Below are 26,983 nucleotides of genomic sequence, written 5' to 3' on the forward strand. Positions count from 1 at the left end.
TTGTTGTCCTGTGGAATGTTGTCCCACTCCTCTTCAATTGCTGTGCAACGTTGCTGGATATTGGTGGGAACTGGAACATGCTGTAATAACATCAATCCAGAGCATCCCAAACATGCTCAATGGATGACATGTCTGGTGAGTATACAGGCCATGGAAGAACTGGGACATTTTCAGCTTCCAGGAATTGTGTACAGATCCTTTTGGACATGTTGAAACGTGGTGATGGCAGCGGATGAATGGCACAACAATGGATCTCTTCACGGTATCTCTGCATTCAAATTGCCATCGTTAAAATGCAATTGTGTTTGTTGTCGGTAGTTTATGCCTGCCCATACCCTTACCGCCCACCACCATGGTGCACTCTGTTCACAATGTTGACATCCACAAACCGCTCGCCCACACGACACCATACACGCTGTCTGCCATCTGCCCGGTACAGTTGAAACCGGGATTCATCCGTGAAGAGCACACTTCTCCAGTGGCCATGGAAGGTGAGCATTTGTCCACTGAAGTCCGTTATGATGCCGAACTGCAGTCACGTCAAGACCCTGGTGATGACGATGAGCACACAGATGAGCTTCCCTGAGATGGTTTCTGATAGTTTGTGCAGAAAACCTTTGGTTGTGCAAACCCACAGTTTCATCAGCTGTCTGGGTGGCTGGTCTCAGACGAATGTGGAGGTCCTGGGCTGGTGTGGTTACAAGTGGTCTGCGGTTGTGAAGCCGGTTGGACATACTGTAAAATTCTCTAAAATTACATTGGAGGCGGTTTATGGTAGATAAATTATCATTCAATTCTCTGACAACAGCTCTGGTGGACATTCCTACACTCCCTAAAAACTTAAGATATGTGGCATTGTGTGACAAAACTGCACATTTTAGAGTGGTCTTTTATTGTTCCCAGAACAAGGTGTACCTTTAATGATAATGCTGTTTAATTAGCTTCTTGATATGCCACACCTGTCGGATGGATTATCTTGGAAGAGGGGAAATGCTCACTAACAGGGATGTAAACTAATTTTGAGTACAACATTTGAAAGAAATAAAATTGTGCGCGTATGGAACATTTCTAGGATCTTATTTCAGCTCATGGATTATGGGACCAACACTTTCCATCTTGCGTTTATATTTTTGTTCAGTATAGATTAGAGATTTCTGAAGAACCTTATTGTCATCTTTATATCGCTACTCTTCATTTTCTTTACGAGTGGAACAATGGCCATATCAATCACTCTTGCCAAATGGCTTGAGAGACTGTGACAAGTGGATAAGACTGAATAACAGTCTGGAGAGACGGGAATGAAGTAAAGGAAGGTGAAAACACCCTCCCTAATCATAGAGAAACACAGAGCCACTGCCAGTATCCCCCTGGGCTGGAGCAAAGGAACTAAACAAAAACAAATAGAGAACTGTTTGCTGTCATAGAGATGGTGAACAGGACAGGAAGAAAAATAATGGGAGAATGGATGGATGTGTGTGTGCGTGCGTGCGTGTCGCAACACTGACCTCTGAAACCAGGCAACAGTGACCTCTTTATTTAACAATATAAACTCAATCCCTCTCCCCTCAGTGCATATGATATATTGCATGTACAGTACTATATAGTATACTGTGCATACATCCATCCAGACAGAAAATAATAATTATATTGTACTATTTACATGTGGTTGATCACAGCTGGAATGACAGAAGTCATAGTGTTAGTAGCAGTATACATTGTAAATGAGACGAACAAACTGTTCTCAGCTGAAGCTCATCAATAGACAGTTACAACAGTATATCATAAATAATATCATATATGACCGTGAACCTAGCTAAACAAACTTTTTACCTAGATTCCCTTACTCTGTTCATCCATCAATGACATGACTATTTCATGATCATTACATCACTGATATGCTCATTAAATATTCTCTAGGGAAGAGATGACGATGAGGTGGGCCTGAGTGTGGAGCTGCACAGTGGGGTCCCCTGCTCTGTTTCTCAGAGACGCTGCTGGGTGTCACAGCCCACGAACTCCAAGCGCAGGGCTATGTCGTTGACCCAGCCTCTGGGGTGGATCCGTATGAAGCGGGCAAACAGAGGAGGATCAAAGAGGTTCAGCATCTCCTCATCTGGCTCACTGTTCCCCAAGAACATCTGGGAGGAAGGAGGAGCCAGAGTCAAACAGAGCTGGCTCGCATAAATCACAGTTCGGAAACTCAAAGTTAAACATGTTACAGCTTTGTCACTCTTTACAACATCAGGTTTTGTAAATCTGTCTGGTAGCATTTTGCCTTTAATAATCTTAACTTCTCTGAGGTTTCAGATCACATTTGATCCTGCCTGCTAAGGAAGGTGTGTGTACTGAAACGTAGCCTGGGATAAATCTGAAGATAATGAGATGTGTGATACCTTCTCTCTTTGCGATTCCTCGTCAACCACGTTGGACCAGGAGTGACCTTCATCGCTAATGGTTACGGAGAACTCTGTCACCATCATTTGAGTCAGAATAGACCACGCCCCCTGAGTCACAACCCCTGTGATGCGTTTCATAACCAGCAAGTCCACCTGCAGCCACTCATGGGGGTTATTGACCTGGAGGAGAGAGGGAGGTAGGGGGGTGGGTTATAACAGGTGCAAAACGTTAAGAGATACACTGTGCACAGCAGTGAGTCTAGGTCCAGATGCTGGTTTTGGCAGGAACAAGTATTAAAAACAAGATTTAAAACAAAGGACGGAAGAAAATAGAGACTGACACAGAAAAAAAACGAATTTACAACACTTCTACCACAGCATGTGACCATTACAAACAATTGTATCTCTTGATTGATTCCTAGAGTGTCTTCTAGGGAAAGAACATCAAGCTCATAAAAGATCACTCTTGCAATAGATATTGGTCACTGATTCTACATTATTTCTCCACCTATCCTTGACTACTCAGTTTCGGAGAACACTTGGCACAGTTGACTTGGCACTATCTACCAATTACAAGTGTTGCTCACATACCAGCCCTTAAAAGTAACACCAGTCTTGTTGGAAAATCACCATTGTCCAGTGTTTTCAGAGGAAGGCTGTAAATGTGATTAGCTAAAGACGGAGAGAGCTAAAGAAGGAGAGAGACAATACATTTTTTTATTTAACCTTTATTTAACTAGGCAAGTCAGTTAAGAACAAATTATTATTTTCAAAGACGGCCTAGGAACAGTGGGTTAACTGCCTTGTTCAGGGGCAGAATGACAGATTTTTACCTTGTCAGCTCAGGGATCCGACCTTGCAACCTTTCGGTTACTAGTCCAACGCTCTAACCACTAGGCTACCTGCCGCCCCAACAATGGAGAGGGGCCACGAGAAAGAGGGAGAGAGAACACCTACCTGGAGGTGACCGCATTCCCTCCCCAATACGCCTCCCTAGACACAACTATGACAAAACAACCTACAAAAATGGGTCACAGCTCTTGCAGCTCCGTCGCCCGCTGGGTCTGTACATAGTCAATGGTAGGCTTCAAGCAGACTCCTATGGTAGGTACACCTACAGGTCATCCCTTAGTTTATCACAGACCTCAACCCAGAGTCTCAAAGCGTTCAGTCAGCTCACTGACATCCCTATCCGATCACAGCAAAATCACACTTTATTTGAAGAGAGAAATACTCAATCACGTGGCATCAAAGCCAAAGGAACTGCATAATAGTAAGAAATGCAATAGATGGAAGGAAAGTAGTGTAGAAACCTACCAAAAAACAATTAGGCAACAACAAATTCAACCCCTTTCAGACAACTTCCTGGACAAAATGTTTCACTGTAATAGTGAAGGTGTAAACTTGTCCGTAGAAAACCTAAACAGTATATTTTACCTTTCAGCCTCTGTCAAGCAGAGAAGCTAAGAAAATGAACAACAATCGCAAATAGTTTGATTAAGAATGCAAAACCCTGAGAAAAGGAATTAAGGAACCTGTCCAACCAAAAACACAGAGACCCAGAAAACCTGAGCCTACACCTTAACTATGGTGAAACACTAAAACAATACAGAAATACCCTCAGAAATCAGCTCAATGTAATTCAAGAATCCATAGAATCAAACCCCTTCTAGGAAAATTGGAACACACAAAGAGCTATCTATCCGAAACGGAGATGTATGGATAAAGTACATATTTTCTTCTCAATAACAAAGAGCAAACAGGAAAAACATACAGTAGCAAGAAAAAGTATGTGAACCCTTGTATTTCTGCATATATTAGTCATACAATTTGATCTCATCTTCATCAAAGTCACAACAATAGACAAACAGTGTGCTTAAACTAATAACACACAAATGATTGTATTTTTCTTGTCTATATTGAATACATCATTTAAAACATTCACAGTGTAGGTTAGAAAAGTACAGTATGTGAACCCCTAGGCTAATGACTTCTCCAAAAGCTAATTGGAGTCAGGAGTCAGCTAACCTGGAGTCCAATCAATGAGACAAGATTGGAGATGTTGGTTAGAGCTGCCGTGCCCTATAAAAAACACTCACAAAATTTGAGTTTGCTATTCTCAAGAAGCATTGCCTAAAGTGAACCATGCCTGAAACAAGAGATCTCAGAAGACCTAAGATTAAGAATGGTTGACTTGCATAAAGCTAGAAAGGGTTACAAAAGTATCTCTAAAAGTCTTGATGTTCATCAGTCCACGGTTAGACAAATTGTCTATAAATGGAGAAAGTTCAGCACTGTTGGTATTCTCCCTAGAGAGAGCACAGCGCAGAATGCTCAATGAGGTTAAGAAGAATCCTAGAGTGTCAGCTAAAGATTTACAGAAATCTCTGGAACATGCTAACATCTCTATTACATAAAACACTAAACAAGAATGGTGTTCATGGGAGGACACTACAGAAGAAGCCACTGCTGTCCAAAAAAACATTGCTGCACGTCTGAAGTCTGCAAAAGTGCACCTGGATGTTCCACAGCAGTACTGGCAAAATATTCTGCTATACAAATTGATGGAAAGCGGCGTTCGGGCAAAAACATTTGACATTATAAAATCCATGTACACAAACAAAAGTGTGCATTTAAAATTGGCAATAAACACACAGATTTATTTACAAAGGGCTATGGGGTGAGACAGGGATGCAGCTTGTAAATACAACCAATATGTCTATTTATCTTCCCATACTATTTGTACTACAACTATTTGCACATTGCTAAAACATTGATATGATATGGACTTTCTACTAGTCTTTTGAAGAAAGTAATATAGCTAATATAACTTATATCTGGTATTTAACTGATAATATAATACAGTAAAACAGTAACAGAGGGAGGGGATGGCAGGAAAGTGTACAGTGCCTTGCGAAAGTATTCGGCCCCCTTGAACTTTGCGACCTTTTGCCACATTTCAGGCTTCAGACATAAAGATATAAAACTGTATTTTTTTGTGAAGAATCAACAACAAGTGGGACACAATCATGATGTGGAATGACATTTATTGGATATTTCAAACTTTTTTAACAAATCAAAAACTGAAAAATTGGGCGTGCAAAATTATTCAGCCCCCTTAAGTTAATACTTTGTAGCGCCACCTTTTGCTGCGATTACAGCTGTAAGTTGCTTGGGGTATGTCTCTATCAGTTTTGCACATCGAGAGACTGAATTCTTTTCCCATTCCTCCTTGCAAAACAGCTCGAGCTCAGTGAGGTTGGATGGAGAGCATTTGTGAACAGCAGTTTTCAGTTCTTTCCACAGATTCTCGATTGGATTCAGGTCTGGACTTTGACTTGTCCATTCTAACACCTGGATATGTTTATTTTTGAACCATTCCATTGTAGATTTTGCTTTATGTTTTGGATCATTGTCTTGTTGGAAGACAAATCTCCGTCCCAGTCTCAGGTCTTTTGCAGACTCCATCAGGTTTTCTTCCAGAATGGTCCTGTATTTGGCTCCATCCATCTTCCCATCAATTTTAACCATCTTCCCTGTCCCTGCTGAAGAAAAGCAGGCCCAAACCATGATGCTGCCACCACCATGTTTGACAGTGGGGATGGTGTGTTCAGCTGTGTTGCTTTTACGCCAAACATAACGTTTTGCATTGTTGCCAAAAAGTTCAATTTTGGTTTCATCTGACCAGAGCACCTTCTTCCACATGTTTGGTGTGTCTCCCAGGTGGCTTGTGGCAAACTTTAAATGACACTTTTTATGGATATCTTTAAGAAATGGCTTTCTTCTTGCCACTCTTCCATAAAGGCCAGATTTGTGCAATATACGACTGATTGTTGTCCTATGGACAGAGTCTCCCACCTCAGCTGTAGATCTCTGCAGTTCATCCAGAGTGATCATGGGCCTCTTGGCTGCATCTCTGATCAGTCTTCTCCTTGTATGAGCTGAAAGTTTAGAGGGACGGCAAGGTCTTGGTAGATTTGCAGTGGTCTGATACTCTTTCCATTTCAATATTATCGCTTGCACAGTGCTCATTGGGATGTTTAAAGCTTGGGAAATCTTTTTGTATCCAAATCCGGCTTTAAACTTCTTCACAACAGTATCTCGGACCTGCCTGGTGTGTTCCTTGTTCTTCATGATGCTCTCTGCGCTTTTAACGGACCTCTGAGACTATCACAGTGCAGGTGCATTTATACGGAGACTTGATTACACACAGGTGGATTGTATTTATCATCATTAGTCATTTAGGTAAACATTGGATCATTCAGAGATCCTCACTGAACTTCTGGAGAGAGTTTGCTGCACTGAAAGTAAAGGGGCTGAATAATTTTGCACGCCCAATTTTTCAGTTTTTGATTTGTTAAAAAAGTTTGAAATATCCAATAAATGTCGTTCCACTTCATGATTGTGTCCCACTTGTTGTTGATTCTTCACAAAAAAATACAGTTTTATATCTTTATGTTTGAAGCCTGAAATGTTGCAAAAGGTCGCAAAGTTCAAGGGGGCCGAATACTTTCGCAAGGCACTGTATGTGGTTTGACTGTGTGTGTATGTGTGTGCGTGTTGTGAATGTGTGTACCTTGGGGCGCCATGCGTTGGCGCTGCCGTCCTGGCGGAGGCGTGCGAGGGCGGGGCTCCAAGAGAGCCTCCAGGTCTGCAGGAAGGAGGAGGCTCGGAAGCTGCTGTCTGGGACCAACCTCCTCTGGAGACCCAGGGGGAAGGAGCAGCCTGACACACACACACACACACACACACACACACACACACACACACACACACACACACACACACACACACACGATTGAAATTGCAGGCATCTTCTTATGTTTTCCTTCTACCTTCTCTCAGGAATTCTATTCACCAGCACCTGAGATCTGACCGTCCCTGCACCTCCTCCCTTCCCCTGGTCCCTGACCCCTGGCCCCTAACCACGGACTACCTGCTGATGTACCTCTCAACATACACCACCACTAAACGTAATCTAAGCTGTTACAAAGGTGTTCCTAACTGACACAGGGACTCACTGTTGAGGTCACAGCCCAGTAGCTCCATGCGAAGAGCAGGGTTCCTCTGGATGGTGACAGGCTGCAGTCTGATGTAGCGCCCGAGGATTGGGGGAAACATATGGTTCTCCTTCACCTTTGAGCCATCCAGGTTACCGTTAAATATCTGAAATAAACAGAAGTCAATAGTAAGTACAAGAGGTAGCATTGTAGTATTTGTGATGTTCATGTTAAATTAGTGTGTGCCCCTTTAAGAGCGCTAACAGGAGGGAGAAACAGAACATACAATTTAAGAGTACAGGACAAAATGTAAATAAAGGGTTCACATATTCCTCACACTGGATTCCCCTATTATTACTAAGCCATCAGAGTCTAAGCCCCATCTGAGCCGGAGGAGGGGTTCTACTTAAGCAATAAGGCACGAAGGGATGTAGTATATGGCCAATATACCACGGCTAAGGTCTGTTCTTACGCATGAAGCATCGCAGATTTTTGGCATTAAACAATCTTTAAAAAAAACTGGTACCTGGGGACATTCAGACGAGTCTTATGAGGCCTGTGGGCATCCTAGAGCAGAACAACCAACATTTACATGTTCGTGAGAGTCTCATCTTTCCACAGAGAGGCATCACCTTTGCACACATATTAGTGTGTAGCCCAAATGGTTCGGACGCTACAGACAGAAGTTGGTAGTTTGACTGTACCAACTTCAGACGAGTGGAGTTCGTAGAGCAATAACACCGTGTTCGTGAGATTCTCATCTTTCCATAGAGGGGTCATAATAGTTTGCAGGCCAAACCGTTCGGATGCTACAGATGATTGTGCGAGAAGACTGATTTCCGGGATGTCTCATGGTCTGACAAACACCGCTATAGCTCTGTCACCTTTCACCGCAGATACGGAAGTGACGGCATTTTATTTATAATTTTTTTTTAATGGCCAGCTGAGAACAAATCCTCATTTATAGCTGTGACCTGGCCAAGAAAAAGCAAAGCAGTGCGACACAAACAACAACACAGAGTTACACATGGAATAAACGAACATACAGTCAACAACACAATAGAAAAGTATATATACAGTGTGTGCAAATTAAGTAAGATTAGGGAGGTAAGGCAATAAATAGGCCATAGTGGCAAAATAATTACAATTTAGCAATTAAACACTGGAGTGATAGATGTGCAGAAGATGAATGTGCAAGTAGAGATACTGGGGTGCAAAGGAGCAAAAAATAATAATAATAACAATATGGGGATGAGGTAGTTGGGTGGGCTATTTACAGATGGGCTATGTACAGGTGCAATGATCTGTAAGCTGCTCTGACAGATGATGCTTAAAGTTAGTGAGGGAGATATAAGTCTCCAGCTTCAGTGATTTTTGCAGTTCGTTTCAGTCATTGGCAGCAGAGAACTGGAAGGAAAGGCGCCCAAAGGAAGAATTGGGAGTGACCAGTGAAATATACCAGCTGGAGCGCTTGCTATGGGTGGGTGCTGCTATGGTGACCAGTGAGCTGAGATAAGGCGGGGCTTTACCTAGTAAAGACTTGGAGATGACCTGGAGCCAGTGGGTTTGGCGACGAGTATGAAGCGAGGGCCAACCAACGAGAGCATACAGGTTGCAGTGGTGTGTAGTATATGGGGCTTTGGTGACAAAACGGATGGCACTGTGATAGACTGTATCCAATTTGCTGAGTAGAGTGTTGGAGGCTATTTTGTAGATGACATCACCGAAGTCAAGGATCAATAGGATAGTCAGTTTTACGAGGGTATGTTTGGCAGCATGAGTGAAGGAGGCTTTGTTGCGAAATAGGAAGCTGATTCTAGATTTAATTTTGGATTGCAGATGCTTAATGTGAGTCTGGAAGGAGAGTTTACAGTTTAACCAGACACCTAGGTATTTGTAGTTGTCCACATATCCTAAGTCAGAACCGTCCAGAGTAGTGATGCTCGACAGGCGGCCAGGTGCGGGCAGCGATCGGTTGAAGAGCATGCATTTAGTTTTACTTGCATTTAAGAGCAGTTGGAGGCCACGGAAGAAGTGTTGTATGGCATTGAAGCTCGTCTGGAGGTTAGTTAACACAGTGTCCAAAGAAGGGCCAGAAGTATACAAAATGGTGTCGTCTGCGTAGAGGTGGATCAGAGAATCACCAGCAGCAAGAGCGACATCATTGATGTATACAGAGAAAAGAGTCGGCCTGAGAATTTAACCCTATGGTACCCCCATTGAGACTGCCAGAGGTCCGGACAGGCCCTCCGATTTGACACACTGAACTCTGTCTGAGAAGTAGTTGGTGAACCAGGCGAGGCAGTCATTTGAGAAACCAAGGCTGTTGAGTCTGCCAATAATAATGCGATGATTGACAGAGTCGAAAGCCTTGACCAGGTCGATGAATACGGCTGCACAGTATTGTCTTTTATCGATTGAGGTCATAATGTCGTTTAGGACCTTGAGCGTGGCTGAGGTGCACCCGTGACCAGTTCGGAAACCAGATTGCATAGCGGAGAAGGTACGGTGGGATTGGAAATGGTCGATGATCTGTTTGTTAACTTGGCTGCCTTAGAAAGGCAGGGTAGGATAGATATAGGTCTGTAACAGTTTGGGTCTAGGGTGTCTCCCCCTTTGAAGAGTGGGATGACTGCGGCAGCTTTCCAATCTTTGGGAATCTCAGACGATATGAAAGAGAGGTTCAACAGGCTAGTAATAGGGGTTGCAACAATTGTGGCGGATAATTTTATAAAGAGAGGGTCCAGATTGTCTTGCCCAGCTGATTTGTAGGGGTCCAGATTTTGCAGCTCTTTCCGAGCATCATCTATCTGGATTTGGGTGAAGGAGAAATGGGGGAGGCTTGGGCAAGTTGCTGTGGGGGGTGCAGAGCTGTTGACCGGGGTAGGGGTAGCCATAGAGAAATGCTTATTGAAATTATTGATTATCGTAGCTTCATCGGTGGTGACAGTGTTTCCTAGCCTCAGTGCAGTGGTCAGCTGAGAGGAGGTGCTCTTATTCTCCATGGACTTTAACTTTTTGGAGTTTGTGCTACAGGATGCAAATTTCTGTTTGAAAAAACTAGCCTTTGCTTTCCCTAACTGTCTGTGTATATTGGTTCCTAACTTCCCTGAAATGTTGCATATCGCGGGGGCTATTCGATGCTAATGCAGAACGCCACATTATGTTTTTGTGCTGGTCAAGGGCAGTCAGGTCTGGAGTGAACCAAGGGCTATATCTGTTCCTGGTTCTACATTTTCTGAATGGGGTATGCTTATTTAAGATTGTGAGGAAAGCACTTTTAAAGAGCAATCAGGCATCCTCTACTGATGGGATGAGGTCAATATCCTTCTAGGATACCCGGGCCAGGTCGATTAGAAAGGCCTGCTCGCTGAAGTGTTTTAAGGAGCGTTTGACAGTGATGAGGGGTGGTCGTTTGACCGTGGACCCATTACGGACGCAGGCAATGAGACAGTCATCGCTGAGATCCTGGTTGAAGACAGCAGAGGTGTATTTCGAGACATAGGCGGATGTGATGTATTGAGACGATCCAATGCAAAAAAAACAGCTCTTTTTATGGGGATTTTTGTCTTATGCTAATTGAATATTTTTGCGGGGGCAGACATCAACTTTAGGGGCTAAGAACAGCTACACCACAGTAATGCATAGAGTTACTCAGAAATATTTTAAGCATTGATGACATTTACAGTAACAAAAGGATACATGCACCTGCTCTCACTACCTGCTCTCACTACCTGCTCTCACTACCTGCTCTCACTACCTGCTATCACTACCTGCTATCACCAGCTGCTCTCACTACCTGCTCTCACTATCTGCTCTCACTACCTGCTCTCACTACCTGCTCTCACTGACTTCTGGTTTGTATGGCACACAATTAAGCTCATGCTTTGTGGGTACAGTACTAGCCAGTAGGTACTGGTACAGAATGTTAAGGTACATGTAAGGTACTGACGTAAGATGGCGTGGTGCTGTTCCCCCTGTAGTTAGTCCAGGTCTCCTGGTCTAGGCTGTAGGAGAGGGTGAAGTGCACAATGAAGTAGTCCTTCAGGCCCAGAGAGGCTCTGGCACCCTGGGTCTGAATCCCATGGAGCAGAGTGGGTCTCTGGAGGTCCACCTACATAGGAGACACAACAGGAGACCAGAGTTGGGGCCAGGTCCATTTCAATTCAGTCAATTCAGGAAGTGAACTGAGGAAAACATAGATCTACTGAATTGAAATGGAATGGACCCCAACCATGCAAAAGACAGGGGCAGCTAAACCAGATGGCCTTTCAATCTACAAGGATCTTTCATAGAAGAACAGGAAGTTTAGTGTTGAACCTGGATCCATGATTTCTGATTCGTGCCCATCCAGGCGTTGACAGAACCAGATAGCTCCAGCCTCGCCAGCCTGGCCTCCCAGTTACCTGGCAACACATATATGCATTCAATCCCACTGGCTAACTGTATGCAGGCCTAACACAGAGTAGAGTATACTGTGTTTTCTTAAACAGTATGTCACTGATTCATCATGGTAACATTTCTCCATTCTAGAGGCTTACTTATGCATATACTGTGTATGAGCCTACTTCCTGACATCAAATAAATGAATAATAATAATTTATTGGATTTTTATAACACTTTTCAAGTGTTCAAAGTGCTTTTACATCGCAAGGAGCAACTCACCTCTTCCACCACCAATGTGAAGCAGCCTTTTTTCTGTCAAAACGCTCACCACACATCAGCTATCATGATGGAGAGGTGCGTAGTAACATTCTTGCATTGCTGAAACTTGCTTACCTATGTGGTCTGATGCCGTGATCTGGGAATCGTCTATTCTTCCTGACCTCAACCCCAAAGGCTGGATGCATCCTGCCAGGTAATCACAGAAAATTACATTCTATTATTTGTATTGTCCACATTTCACAAAAAATAACCAACAATGTCATTCTAAGACATTCCAAATAACATATTTCACACTTCTGTCTCAGTCTACTGAGTAAAGCTGTTGTGAGGTAACTATGTGTGGTACCTACATGGGTTGTGAGGTGTGGTACCTACATGGGTTGTGAGGTGTGGTACCTACATGTGTGGTACCTACATGGGTTGGGAGGTGTGGTACCTACATGGGTTGGGAGGTGTGGTACCTACCTGGGTTGGGAGGTGTGGTACCTACATGGGTTGGGAGGTGTGGTACCTACATGGGTTGGGAGGTGTGGTACCTACATGGGTTGGGAGGTGTGGTACCTACATGGGTTGGGAGGTGTGGTACCTACATGGGTTGGGAGGTGTGGTACCTACATGGGTTGGGAGGTGTGGTACCTACATGGGTTGGGAGGTGTGGTACCTACATGGGTTGGGAGGTGTGGTAGGCTACTTACGTGGGTTGTAGACTAGTAGTTTAGCCCTCATGCCGGCTAGCTGGTGCTCTCCTACTGTACACTCCACCATCCAGGTCCCCACTGTGGCCGGCCTCATCTCCACTGTGCCAAACACACCTGGAGAGGGGGACAGAGACCAAGGTGGGATACATGACATTCTTGATTGATTCATTATGATTGACTATTATTTTATTGTGTGGGCATGTATATATGTGTGTGTGTGCACAGTATGTGTGTGTGTGTGTGTGTGCATTTGCGTGGTTGTGTGTGTGTGTGTGTGGTAACTGTGGTTGTGTTTGCATGTGTGTGAGTTTTTTAGTGTGTGTATTTACCAGGATAGAGGTTGTACACCCCCATGCGATGCTCCTGCTCCTTGTGAATGCTGAAGGGCAGACCGTGGAAGTGGGCGGTGTGATACTCCCCGTCGCCCCCGACGTTCAGCAGGTGCCACCTGACTTGCTGGTGCTGGGCAACCATCAGACCAGGAAGTGTCTCTGCCACGTAGCCGTTTATCGCTACGGTAACAAGGAAAGATTTTCCAGAGAAGTGAATCTCAAACCCAAACAATCGATCAGATATGAGTATGAACCTAAACAAACAGAGAAATTCACTAGAAATCTATTTAAATGTATTTATTATGAAACTAGTATTGATATTAGGAGGGAGTCTGAGTAACTCTACCTGCAAACTTGTTGCTGAGCTGAAACCAGGGGTCATCTCTCCGGGCCTGGCAGGGCGGGATGCAGTACTGACGGATGTTCTCGTCCAGGTACCAGCTCTTGGTCTCGTCGAAGGTGTGGAAGAGGAGGGCGTACTCCTGTAGGTTGGGCTGTAGGTTCAGTTGGGGGTGGAGGGTGCCTGGTTTACAGATTACTAAGGGGCCAATCAGACCGGAGTGGAGGTCCTTCACCTGTTGAGGGGTGAGAACAGAACACAAAGCCACACAGTCAAATACACATGCCAGAACAACAAAGTGCATGCAGGGAAAATCATGTCAAAACATTGATAAGCTGTCTATTGAAAATAAAAGACACTTATGAGGCCTAACTATGAGCTAGCTTTTTAATATACAGGTAGAGGAAATGTTGACAGTGCCACCTGCCTTATTCTGTGTAGAGTAGTAGGCCCCTGCCTTACAGTCAAACTCTGCAGCGGTGGGCCCCTGCTTCCTGGTGATCCTCCAGGTGTAGACCCTGACCTCCCCAGGCTGGACCGCCTCCCCAGGGACCCCCGCCACCCCAGCCCTGGAGGACCCCCACTGGGTCTGGGTCCATCCATCCCCCTGGGTCTTATCATACACTCCATGGAGGTGCAGGGAGTACGGCCTGGACGCCATGTTCTTGAAGGTCACCTGTCGAGGTCAAGCTCAAGATCAGCATCGAGACAATAAAAACGGGTCAAGGTTAAGATCAAGTGAATGTTTAACAGCATTACATGCAGAATCTGATATCTGAGAATATGCCATGAAAATAATATTGCAGTGAATTCAGGGGGTAATGCAACCTGGATTCAAACCATGGTTCCCGAAACTGTCCAACACCTTAGCCATAACACCAAGAACTCCGAAACACCTTGACGAGGTTACTAGTAGTTGAGCTAAGGCCACCAAAATATGAATTGATTTGAACATCAGTGAATTAATAAGATGATCATTGATCTCCACTCACGGTAAGGAGGTCGTTGATCTCAGCTTTAATGATAGGACCCATGAGTCCAAGATGTTCCTGCAGCTCTCCTCTGGTGACGGGGATCTGGAAGTCTCTCTCACTGTAGGCCCTGAACACCACCTTCTTATATTCCGTCAGGAACTTCCTCATTCCCCTACGCCTCTCTCTGGGGAGGGAACAGTTGGGAGTTGATGAGCTGATCAATAGCCTGATAAAAGACAGCTTGCCGTTGATCAATAGCCTGATAAAGGGGGTGGCAGGGTAGCCTAGTGGTTAGAGCGTTGGACTAGTAACCAGAAGGTTGCAAGTTCAAACCCCCGAGCTGTCAAGGTTCTGTCGTTCTGGCCCTGAACAGGCAGTTAGGCCGTCATTGAAAATAAGAATTTGTTCTTAACTGACTTGCCTAGACAGCTTGTCATTGGTTGGTAAATAATGAATTGCATTGGATCAGCTTTTCCTTTTCTTTTAGGGGTCTAGATCCCTCCATCCAACTGAGCTGATCAATTAGAAACAGGATTTCTTTCATGTATGTTCATGTTTCATTTCTTTTCATGTATAGTCAAACAGATGGGGCCAGACACAGATTAAGTCTTGAGATTCTCAATTGAAAGTGCTGCTCAAAGACTAAACATAAGTGTCCAAGAAACCAGATACTTACAAAAACCAAACACTACCTTGTTTTTATGAGCTGATGTGGTTTCCTGATCCCATAGTCCCATGTGATCTCCTGTGCAGCGATGTAGTAGCTGCGGTAATGTCCATCTGTGGTCCTCAGGTCCAGGTTGTCCTCTGTCCCCATGTAGGTTGTCCCAGTGTCCTTCTCACTATAGTCATCATACTCCAGAGACACTGCGTTCCTGGGAGCCGTCTCATTGTCATTGGAGACATTGGAGAAGTCTAGATCCAACAAATTCAGTAGAGGGGTGTCTGGATCTGTGTGAGGGTTGTTGTTTAGGGGATGCACCTCCCCAGCTTTCTGCTCCTCCCTCTGTTGCTGCACCTTCAGCTGATCCGGGAGCGCTTTCAAAGTGTTTTTCAGGGGGTCTAGATCCCTCCATCCATCTAACTCCAAGAGTAGAGGGTCCTTATCTGTGTAATATGTGCTTAGAGGATGTGAATCTCGATCCAACTCCCCCTTTTGTCCCTGCTCCTCCTGCTGATCCAACACCTCCACCTTCTGCTCTTCTCTCTGCTCCTGCTCCAGCGCCTCCCCATATACCCGACCCTTCCACTCCTTCAGCACCTTTTCCTCACAGTTCTCCGCTAGCTTGTTGCTCTCTCCACCCTCCAAACTGGCCTGGAGTCTCTGTCTTCCATTCCCCCCCTGCTCCCTGCCCAGACCTCCCTCCTCTACCTCCTCCCCATCCTCTCCTCCTTCTACCCTGGCCTGGCGTCTTTGTCTCTTCCCCCCCTGCTCCCTGCCCAGACCTCCCTCCTCTACCTCCTCCCCATCCTCTCCTCCTTCTACCCTGGCCTGGCGTCTTTGTCTCTTCCCCCCCTGCTCCCTGCCCAGACCTCCCTCCTCTACCTCCTCCCCATCCTCTCCTCCTTCTACCCTGGCCTGGCGTCTTTGTCTCTTCCCCCCCTGCTCCCTGCCCAGACCTCCCTCCTCTACCTCCTCCCCATCCTCTCCTCCTTCTACCCTGGCCTGGCGTCTTTGTCTCTTCCCCCCCTGCTCCCTGCCCAGACCTCCCTCCTCTACCTCCTCCCCATCATCTCCTCCTTCTACCCTGGCCTGGCGTCTTTGTCTCTTCCCCCCCTGCTCCCCACCCAGACCCCCTCCCTCCTGGGTCTCTGAAGCTTTCCACTCTCCGTCCTTCTCCAGTTGCTTCAGAACGTCTGTGGGGATCCCTCCCTGGGAGAGCAGGTTGCCCTCCTCGTCAGCAGACAACACGGTCACATACCTGACCTCACAGATTGACCTCTGGTCCCCTGCCTTAAATGTAACATTGTTATCAGACCCGTGGTCCCCAGATTCTCCGATGGCGACTTCGTTATCTGTGTAATTTCTTGTTTTCGGTCTTGTTGTGTTCTGGTTTAAACTGGGTTGCTTCTTGCAGACTCTGATGGCTACGGTCCTGTTCTGTAGCCGGGGGCGGAGGGATCTCGGTTTGAAAAACTGGTCTACGTAATCAGGCAGGACGTCCTCCAGGCCGTACTCTAGGTCCTCGTTGTCCACAAGCAGATCAATGTTACAAGACAGGACAGAGTAGCGGGCGCTCATGCCACGGCTCTTCAGGCTACTATCGAAAGCACTGATCTCCCACTCACCTGAGGATGAAATAAACATCAGCTCACAACACTTCAGAAAAAAATCTCTCAGGTCAGGGTCAGGTTTTAGTAGGGCGCACCATAGTGAAACCTGTGTTCTTAATGGACCTGTAGCACCTCTCTGTTTCAAAAATTTTCTTCCAATTTATGCCTACTGAACACAAATGTAGCAGCATCAAAAACAGCAATGGCTGACAAACAAACATTGTCATTTGACCTTACCAATTAGCTCGGTCTCCATGGTAACAGTCTCCCCAGACATTGGGAAGAGTGTGAGAACGGACTCATACACGTTGTCCCTCATGAAGGGGTTTCCTGTGAAGTAGACGGACAGGAAGTCGCTCTGTGTCCCCACGTTGGCCAGGTGCCAGAAGGTCACGTCATCCTTACACAGCTGGATCATCTGCCCGTTGAACATTATCCCATTCACATCTGTAAACAAAAAGGAGATCCAGATCAAAATCTAATACATAGGAGGGGTGACAGAGCAGACATGATGGAGGTATCACCACCTTCATCAAGAAATAAGGGAAGCTAGCCTACAAGATAACCAGGCAGGAAAACCCCACTTACTGTAGATGACATTGGAGTTGTAGAAGTCAGGGTCTGTAGGGTTGACCATGGAGGGGTCTCTGCTGTACTTCTGAATGTTGTCATTGATGTTCCAACTCTTGTTTTCATCAAACACAGCGAACATCAACTGCTTCACTTTATCTGGGCCCACCTGCAAGTTGGACATCTCAGATTAGGATAACCGCAACATCTCACATACTCTCACACTGCTACAAACAGCAAGATCCAAGTTATCAGTGTATGACTTGGGCAAACTGCAGGAGAGATAATGCATTGATATGTCATATTGGGCCAGATTCCCGGACACATCTCTATTCTCCATTGGACGTTATTCTTAATCTGTGTCCGAAAAAACAACCTGTGTGTCTTTATGGACATATGAAGTGGCGATTCTCACCAGCCGCCCCCTGGTATCCATGGAGTCCTTCTTGCAGATGAGGAGGGGTCCTACGAGGCCAGTGGCCACATCTCTCTCAGGGTTGATGGTACTCTGGTACAGACGGGTCAGACACTGTGGGTCTCTCTCCAGGGGCCCGTCCTCTGCTGTTAGTTTCCACATGTACCCATATGTCCCATTGGGGGGTACAGCCAGTGAGCGAAGGTCCTTTTCACCCTCTACACAATCACACATAGACACCATGGGGGGAACAGGAATGACTAAGAGACTAAGAGATTATATTAGTGTAATAGAATGACTATTAGACTAAGAGATTATATTAGTGTAATAGAATGACTAAGAGACTAAGAGATTATATTAGTGTAATAGAATGACTATTAGACTAAGAGATTATATTAGTGTAATAGAATGACTAAGAGACTAATAGATTATATTAGTGTAATAGAATGACTAAGAGACTAAGAGATTATATTAGTGTAATAGAATGACTAAGAGACTAAGAGATTATATTAGTGTAATAGAATGACTAAGAGACTAAGAGATTATATTAGTGTAATAGAATGACTAAGAGACTAAGAGATTATATTAGTGTAATAGAATGACTATTAGACTAATAAAATTACTATAAAATCCCTTTTTATGAGATTCTCCAGACCCCATCATATAAACACACCACATATGATGACCATATTCCACGAAGGACTTAGTTATGATTTTAAACCTAAATGCATAGTCAGTAATATTATCTTATCATAATGCCACATTTTTGTTTATCTTACCGTTCCCTGTTTTCCTCAGTGGAGAAATCGTGGTGAGGCCGTTTGGATACATGTTGAAAGGACGACTTGCCAGGTTCTTGAACACTATCTGAAGAAACAATGAGAATGATCTTTACTTTCTTTACAACAGTGCCTTGCGAAAGTATTCGGCCCCCTTGAACTTTGCGACCTTTTGCCACATTTCAGGCTTCAAACATAAAGATATAAAACTGTATTTTTTTGTGAAGAATCAACAACAAGTGGGACACAATCATGAAGTGGAACGACATTTATTGGATATTTCAAACCTTTTTAACAAATCAAAAACTGAAAAATTGGGCGTGCAAAATTATTCATCCCCTTTACTTTCAGTGCAGCAAACTCTCTCCAGAAGTTCAGTGAGGATCTCTGAATGATCCAATGTTGACCTAAATGACTAATGATGATAAATACAATCCACCTGTGTGTAATCAAGTCTCTGTATGAATGCACCTGCACTGTGATAGTCTCAGAGGTCCGTTAAAAGCGCAGAGAGCATCATGAAGAACAAGGAACACACCAGGCAGGTCCGAGATACTGTTGTGAAGAAGTTTAAAGCTGGATTTGGATACAAAAAGATTTCCCAAGCTTTAAACATCCCAAGGAGCACTGTGCAAGCGATAATATTGAAATGGAAGGAGTATCAGACCACTGCAAATCTACCAAGACCTGGCCGTCCCTCTAAACTTTCAGCTCATACAAGGAGAAGACTGATCAGAGATGCAGCCAAGAGGCCCATGATCACTCTGGATGAACTGCAGAGATCTACAGCTGAGGTGGGAGACTCTGTCCATAGGACAACAATCAGTCGTATATTGCACAAATCTGGCCTTTATGGAAGAGTGGCAAGAAGAAAGCCATTTCTTAAAGATATCCATAAAAAGTGTTGTTTAAAGTTTGCCACAAGCCACCTGGGAGACACACCAAACATGTGGAAGAAGGTGCTCTGGTCAGATGAAACCAAAATTGAACTTTTTGGCAACAATGCAAAACGTTATGTTTGGCGTAAAAGCAACACAGCTGAACACACCATCCCCACTGTCAAACATGGTGGTGGCAGCATCATGGTTTGGGCCTGCTTTTCTTCAGCAGGGACAGGGAAGATGGTTAAACTTGATGGGAAGATGGATGGAGCCAAATACAGGACCATTCTGGAAGAAAACCTGATGGAGTCTGCAAAAGACCTGAGACTGGGACGGAGATTTGTCTTCCAACAAGACAATGATCCAAAACATAAAGCAAAATCTACAATGTTCAAAAATAAACATATCCAGATGTTAGAATGGCCAAGTCAAAGTCCAGACCTGAATCCAATCGAGAATCTGTGGAAAGAACTGAAAACTGCTGTTCACAAATGCTCTCCATCCAACCTCACTGAGCTCGAGCTGTTTTGCAAGGAGGAATGGGAAAAAATTTCAGTCTCTCGATGTGTAAAACTGATAGAGACATACCCCAAGCGACTTACAGCTGTAATCGCAGCAAAAGGTGGCGCTACAAAGTATTAACTTAAGGGGGCTGAATAATTTTGCACGCCCAATTTTTCAGTTTTTGATTTGTTAAAAAAGTTTGAAATATCCAATAAATGTCGTTCCACTTCATGATTGTGTCCCACTTGTTGTTGATTCTTCACAAAAAAATACAGTTTTATATCTTTATGTTTGAAGCCTGAAATGTGGCAAAAGGTCGCAAAGTTCAAGGGGGCCGAATACTTTCGCAAGGCACTGTATCTATTCAGATACATCTTTTTTGTTTACATGCTTTGTTGATTGTTTGTTTGTTTTGTTGATTGTGGTACACACACCTGGAAGTGTTCGTCCACCTGTCCTCTGAGCAGTGGTCCCAGCAGTCTTTTAACAGGTGATTTCCTCTTGGTGAAGGTCTGGTCAGTGTATTCTACATACACCACCTTCTTATATTCATGACCCAGCTGATGAGGCCCCCTGGGAAAGTATTCCGATAACAGTTGACTGGAACACAGAGACAATGGAGGGAGGGTAGTATCAGCATCGTTAGTATCATGAACTCTGAGCAATGCTATCTCTCCCTTTCCTGTCCTAGTCTTTTTCCTATCTCCTTTTCTCGGTCCTCCGACCCATCTGAACTCTTACTATACACAGTCTCTCTGATCCTCTCCCTTTCTCGGTCCTCCGTCCCATCTGAACTCTTACTATACACAGTCTCTCTGACCCTCTCCCTTTCTCGGTCCTCCGTCCCATCTGAACTCTTACTATACACAGTCTCTCTGACCCTCTCCCTTTCTCGGTCCTCCGTCCCATCTGAACTCTTACTATACACAGTCTCTCTGACCCTCTCCCTTTCTCGGTCCTCCGTCCCATCTGAACTCTTACTATACACAGTCTCTCTGACACTCTCACTTTCTTGGTCCTCCCTCCCTCCCTCCCTTCCTCCCTCTCTCTTCCTTTCCATTTCCTTTTCAATCCCATTCTCCCACCTTTGCCACCCATTCCTTCACCTATTCCTTCTTTCCTCCCTGTATCGCCCTCCCTCCCTCCCTCCCTCCCTCCCTCCCTCCCTCCCTCCCTCCCTCCCTCCCTCCCTCCCTCCCTCCCTCCCTCCCTCCCTCCCTCCTACCTGTCTCCCTGTCTGAGGTGGGGTTTCGTACCTGTCTCCCTGGCTGAGGTGGGGTTTAGTACCTGTCTCCCTGGCTGAGGTGGGGTTTCCTACCTGTCTCCCTGGCTGAGGTGTGGTTTCCTACCTGTCTCCCTGGCTGAGGTGGGGTTTCCTACCTGTCTCCCTGGCTGAGGTGGGGTTTCCTACCTGTCTCCCTGGCTGAGGTGGGGTGCATAATCCCAGATGATCTCCTCAGCAGCGATGTAATGGACCCAGATTTTGATCTTCCCCCCTCGGGAGCGCCCCACAGCCTGATCTTTCCCAGGCTTAAACACAAAGGTCTCAAACATGTCATCTCCATATTCATAGTCCTCCTTATCCTCAGACTGCTGGACCTGACGCACGTCAGGACCGGGCACCGTCACAGGCTCTGGGCAGTCCTCTACCTTAAAGAATGCACTCATACCCGCTGGAACAAAAACATACAGAGACCTTATTCACAAGACACTATGCAATATGAACACCTTATAGAACATTCTCAACCACATAATAATTCATGCTACTCTGGCTCAAATGTACAAATGTACTCTGTTACCTCACACAGGAGTGTCAAATCAAATTGGGAACTTTGAAATTGATCAAAACTTTATTTCACAACTTTGAGAGAACATACTCTTACCGTGGCGGTGTTCTTGGATCTGACAGCTGATGAGGAACTTCCCCTGAGTGCTGGGCTTCATCTCCGCCGTGGTAAAGGTCATAGGGGTCATCTCCACAGTAACCTTACGGTGGTCCATCACCTGGAATGACAAGGGTAGAGTTAGGCTCAGACTGAAATGCTGCTGAACTGGTTACACATTCTCACAAACAACTTATTTTTTATTTAGCCAGGCAAGTCAGTTAAGAACAAATTCTTATTTTACAATGACAATGACGGCTTAATCTTGGTTGATTGTCAGTGGGTTAAATGCCTTGTTCAGGTGCAGAACGATTTTTACCTTGTCAGTTCAGGGATTCGAACTGTCATTTTCAGTTACTGGCAAAAACACTCTAACCCCTAGGCTACCTGCCACCCCTACATGCCGACTTATAACAACTGAACTGGCAAAATTATCAAAGGAAAATCTTGGTTGATTGTCACATATGACCATTAATTATGATTGGTTGACAACTTTAAGTGAACCCTGATTTAAACTTGAATTATCTGATGTACCTGCAGAGTGTGATCCTGAAACTGTATGGAGTGGATCTCTGGAGACGTTTCCATTCCAATGAGATGCCAGAACACATGATCTCGTCCCTGGCACATCGTCAGACCTACTCATATACCAAACAACCAACCCACACAAAAACATATTTTTGAGTCTTCTACTAAAACAGTTGACAACAGGACTCTGTTCTGTTGACTCTATACAGTAACATGTTAAACTAGCACCTGACCTGGTAAAGTTGAGTTGACGTATCCATTGATAGTGTGGTACTGTTTTCTTGCACTGGCCTTCTTAAATCTTTCCCGGAAACTCCCCACCTCTCCGTACCAGCTCTTACTCTCATCGAAAACAGCAAAGAGCAGAATAAACTCTCTGCTTTTCCGAACTCCATTATCTGTAAATGCAGCTGTGAGAACCCAAGGGAAGCAGAGAATACAGGTAACGCATTAGTTGATAACTCTGAATATCCCAGGGTACATTTGGTGAATTTACGCATTTAGTGAATTGAGGCATTTGGTGAAATTACTGATGTGGTGAAATTACTTGTTTGGTCCAATTGCTCATTTGTTTAATAATCAGGTGATGTGGCAGTCTGGGTGTTAAGCTTCATCATGTGCAGTAAACTATTGACAAACCCTACTTAGTAAGGTGATTATGTGATTCAGACCTCCTTCTATTCACAAAACCTTCCATTAGGTAGGACATGATCACTGTATGACTGAGAGCAGAGCACATTATAAGTCCCAGTCAGCTATAAGTCCAGCAGCCACATTATTTTCCTCCTTTACCAGGCAAATATATGTCACAGTGGGTCTGACTGTACTGTAAGGGAAGTGTGATACGTAGAGAGAAAGTTGTGGAGGGTGTGTGGGAGTAACATAGCAGGAATAAAGTTGTGGAGTATCTGACTGTAAGGTGTGTGGGAGTAACATAGCAGGAATAAAGTTGTGGAGTATCTGACTGTAAGGTGTGTGGGAGTAACATAGCAGGAATAAAGTTGTGGAGTATCTGACTGTAAGGTGTGTGGGAGTAACATAGCAGGGATAAAGTTGTGGAGTATCTGACTGTAAGGTGTGTGGGAGTAACATAGCAGGAATAAAGTTGTGGAGTATCTGACTGTAAGGTGTGTGGGAGTAACATAGCAGGAATAAAGTTGTGGAGTAGCTGACTGTAAGGTGTGTGGGAGTAACATAGCAGGAATAAAGTTGTGGAGTATCTGACTGTAAGGTGTGTGGGAGTAACATAGCAGGAATAAAGTTGTGGAGTATCTGACTGTAAGGTGTGTGGGAGTAACATAGCAGGAATAAAGTTGTGGAGTATCTGACTGTAAGGTGTGTGGGAGTAACATAGCAGGAATAAAGTTGTGGAGTATCTGACTGTAAGGTGTGTGGGAGTAACATAGCAGGGATAAAGTTGTGGAGTATCTGACTGTAAGGTGTGTGGGAGTAACATAGCAGGAATAAAGTTGTGGAGTATCTGACTGTAAGGTGTGTGGGAGTAACATAGCAGGAATAAAGTTGTGGAGTATCTGACTGTAAGGTGTGTGGGAGTAACATAGCAGGAATAAAGTTGTGGAGTATCTGACTGTAAGGTGTGTGGGAGTAACATAGCAGGAATAAAGTTGTGGAGTATCTGACTGTAAGGTGTGTGGGAGTAACATAGCAGGAATAAAGTTGTGGAGTATCTGACTGTAAGGTGTGTGGGAGTAACATAGCAGGAATAAAGTTGTGGAGTATCTGACTGTAAGGTGTGTGGGAGTAACATAGCAGGAATAAAGTTGTGGAGTATCTGACTGTAAGGTGTGTGGGAGTAACATAGCAGGAATAAAGTTGTGGAGTATCTGACTGTAAGGTGTGTGGGAGTAACATAGCAGGGATAAAGTTGTGGAGTATCTGACTGTAAGGTGTGTGGGAGTAACATAGCAGGAATAAAGTTGTGGAATATCTGACTGTAAGGTGTGTGGGAGTAACATAGCAGGAATAAAGTTGTGGAGTATCTGACTGTAAGGTGTGTGGGAGTAACATAGCAGGGATAAAGTTGTGGAGTATCTGACTGTAAGGTGTGTGGAAGTAACATAGCAGGGATAAAGTTGTGGAGTATCTGACTGTAAGGTGTGTGGGAGTAACATAGCAGGAATAAAGTTGTGGAGTATCTGACTGTAAGGTGTGTGGGAGTAACATAGCAGGAATAAAGTTGTGGAGTATCTGACTGTAAGGTGTGTGGGAGTAACATAGCAGGAATAAAGTTGTGGAATATCTGACTGTAAGGTGTGTGGGAGTAACATAGCAGGAATAAAGTTGTGGAGTATCTGACTGTAAGGTGTGTGGAAGTAACATAGCAGGAATAAAGTTGTGGAGTATCTGACTGTAAGGTGTGTGGGAGTAACATAGCAGGAATAAAGTTGTGGAGTATCTGACTGTAAGGTGTGTGGGAGTAACATAGCAGGAATAAAGTTGTGGAGTATCTGACTGTAAGGTGTGTGGGAGTAACATAGCAGGGATAAAGTTGTGGAGTATCTGACTGTAAGGTGTGTGGGAGTAACATAGCAGGGATAAAGTTGTGGAGTATCTGACTGTAAGGTGTGTGGGAGTAACATAGCAGGAATAAAGTTGTGTCTCTAACTTGATTTGCAGATGAGCAGAGCCCCGATGAGCCCAGAGTTGAAGTCCTGTACAGTGTCCACCTGGGAGGAGTAAGAGTAGGTGAGGCATTCTGGGTCTCCCAAGGTCGGACCGTCATTAGGATTGATGTCCCAGATGTACTTGTAGTATCCTCCTGGAGCAACAGCATCATCCTCCTTCTCCTGGCTAGACGTGGCGTCATCGTATCCGGCCCCTAAAGGGAAAGAGATATATTGCAAGGAATATACGTATGTACACACAGAGGCTGACATAGCAGATGCACGCACACACACACACACACACACACACACACACACACACACACACACACACACACACACACACACACACACACACACACACACACACACACACACACACACACTTGTTCACGTAATTCAAGACAGTAAATAGTGGGTAAGCCCTTTATTGGATTCAGTCTACTTTATAACACCAGTGCTAGGATGTGACAGTGGCTTACAGTTTACGGTAAGTTAGTAGGTAGACATGCAGATTTAGTGTTTACGGTAAGTTGGTAAGTTAGTAGGTAGACGTGCAGATTTAGTGTTTACGGTAAGTTGGTAAGTGGGTAGGTAGACATGCAGATTTAGTGTTTACGGTAAGTTGGTAAGTTAGTAGGTAGACATGCAGATTTAGTGTTTACGGTAAGTTGGTAAGTTAGTAGGTAGACATGCAGATTTAGTGTTTACGGTAAGTTGGTAAGTTAGTAGGTAGACATGCAGATTTAGTGTTTACGGTAAGTTGGTAAGTTAGTAGGTAGACATGCAGATTGAGTGTTTACGGTAAGTTGGTAAGTTAATAGGTAGATATGCAGATTTAGTGTTTACGGTAAGTTGGTAAGTTAATAGGTAGACATAAAGACATTACCCTTAGACTGTTTCCAGTAGTAATTTAGTAGGTAGCATAAAGACATTACCCTCAGACTGTTTCCAGTAGTAATTTAGTAGGTAGACATAAAGACATTACCCTCAGACTGTTTCCAGTAGTAAGTTAGTAGGTAGACATAAAGACATTACCCTCCGACTGTTTCCAGTAGTAAGCTAGTAGGTAGGCATAAAGACATTACCCTCAGACTGTTTCCAGTAGTAAGTTAGTAGGTAGACATAAAGACATTACCCTCAGACTGTTTCCAGTAGTAAGTTAGTAGGTAGACATAAAGACATTACCCTCAGACTGTTTCCAGTAGCTGACCCCCACAGGGCTGATGCTGTAGGGCTGGGACGCCAGGTTCTTAAAGTGCACCACCACCCTGTCACTGGCCTGGGCATGGATCACCGGACCCTGGATACCTGCAACACAAAGCACTCTGTTCAGCTCTCTCTCTGTGTGAGTGTGGTAGCATATCATTCTAAAGATATACTTAAAGTAATTAATAATGAATGAATGAAGTTAGTACACATACCTGCCCATGTTGGTGTAGGCTTGGGGACTGAATATGTGGAATCAGTGTATTCTCTATAAACAGCTTTTATGTATTTCTGAGGGGGTTCCTTGGTCCTCCTCCTACAAATTCATAATCAACATGGATATTTAAAAAAAGGCTTAAAAATCCATGATTAAAACATGAAAACAAATAAAATAGGCTACATGGTGATATACATTTGAAACTGTTAGTTGAATAGAAAAGCCTACAGCAAAATTGACGCAAAAAAGGGGATAGATATTAGGTAATGACTGGAGAGAACTTCACCTTTGTTCTGATACGGGGTCAGCGCTGCCCCAGTAGAGATAGTCCCAACCAATCTCAACCGCGGCGATATAGAACTCTCTCGTGGAAGGTACGGCCAAGGTCTCCTCCACCCCGCTGAGGACGCAGAGGAGGGATATCAACAGCGTTCTCATCGCAAGGTACGCGCACCTGTCTGACTGAACGCCAATTCACTGGTGGTCGAGAAGTCAGATACCCGGACCGTAGCAGGCAACTTACTACCGTTATTTTCCGTTAGGGGGGATATTTAAAGGGAAAGTTCCAAACCAGAGAGATAGTCACAGGTAGAGAAAGACAGAGTGTGTATAAATGTGAGGGGGGAGTGAGAGAGATAAAGGGAGAGAGAGTGTGTGTATGTGTGGGATCTGTACAGCGGCGACCAGTCATTCC

General features: G+C 44.6%; 1 protein-coding gene across 2 annotated transcripts; it reads right to left on the reverse strand.

Moving 5' to 3' along the window:
- Positions 1–1,518: 1,518 nt before the first annotated feature.
- LOC110489038 (coagulation factor VIII) lies at positions 1,519–26,924 on the reverse strand. 2 transcript variants are annotated; one of them, XM_036943236.1, is made up of 26 exons: positions 26,576–26,924; positions 26,288–26,388; positions 26,052–26,174; positions 24,866–25,078; positions 22,473–22,649; positions 22,246–22,349; positions 21,712–21,832; positions 21,240–21,501; positions 20,263–20,428; positions 18,444–18,531; positions 17,665–17,882; positions 17,268–17,418; positions 16,917–17,126; positions 15,098–16,694; positions 14,424–14,589; positions 13,859–14,107; positions 13,438–13,666; positions 13,089–13,271; positions 12,757–12,873; positions 12,176–12,247; positions 11,717–11,802; positions 11,349–11,510; positions 7,418–7,562; positions 6,973–7,121; positions 2,394–2,576; positions 1,519–2,138 (listed from the first exon to the last, which is right to left on the reverse strand). In XM_036943236.1, exons 1-26 carry the CDS (start codon positions 26,725–26,727, stop codon positions 1,983–1,985), a joined length of 5,580 nt encoding a protein of 1,859 aa, XP_036799131.1. In that variant the 5' UTR covers positions 26,728–26,924; the 3' UTR covers positions 1,519–1,982. The 2 variants fall into 2 exon arrangements, with proteins under 2 accessions (XP_036799131.1, XP_036799132.1); XM_036943237.1 differs by lacking the exons at positions 26,052–26,174; positions 26,288–26,388; positions 26,576–26,924 and adding an exon at positions 25,852–25,876 and having other exon boundaries at positions 1,781–2,138.
- Positions 26,925–26,983: the final 59 nt, after the last annotated feature.

This window comes from Oncorhynchus mykiss, chromosome 14 (assembly GCF_013265735.2).
Source record: "Oncorhynchus mykiss isolate Arlee chromosome 14, USDA_OmykA_1.1, whole genome shotgun sequence".
Classification (NCBI taxonomy): domain Eukaryota; kingdom Metazoa; phylum Chordata; class Actinopteri; order Salmoniformes; family Salmonidae; genus Oncorhynchus; species Oncorhynchus mykiss.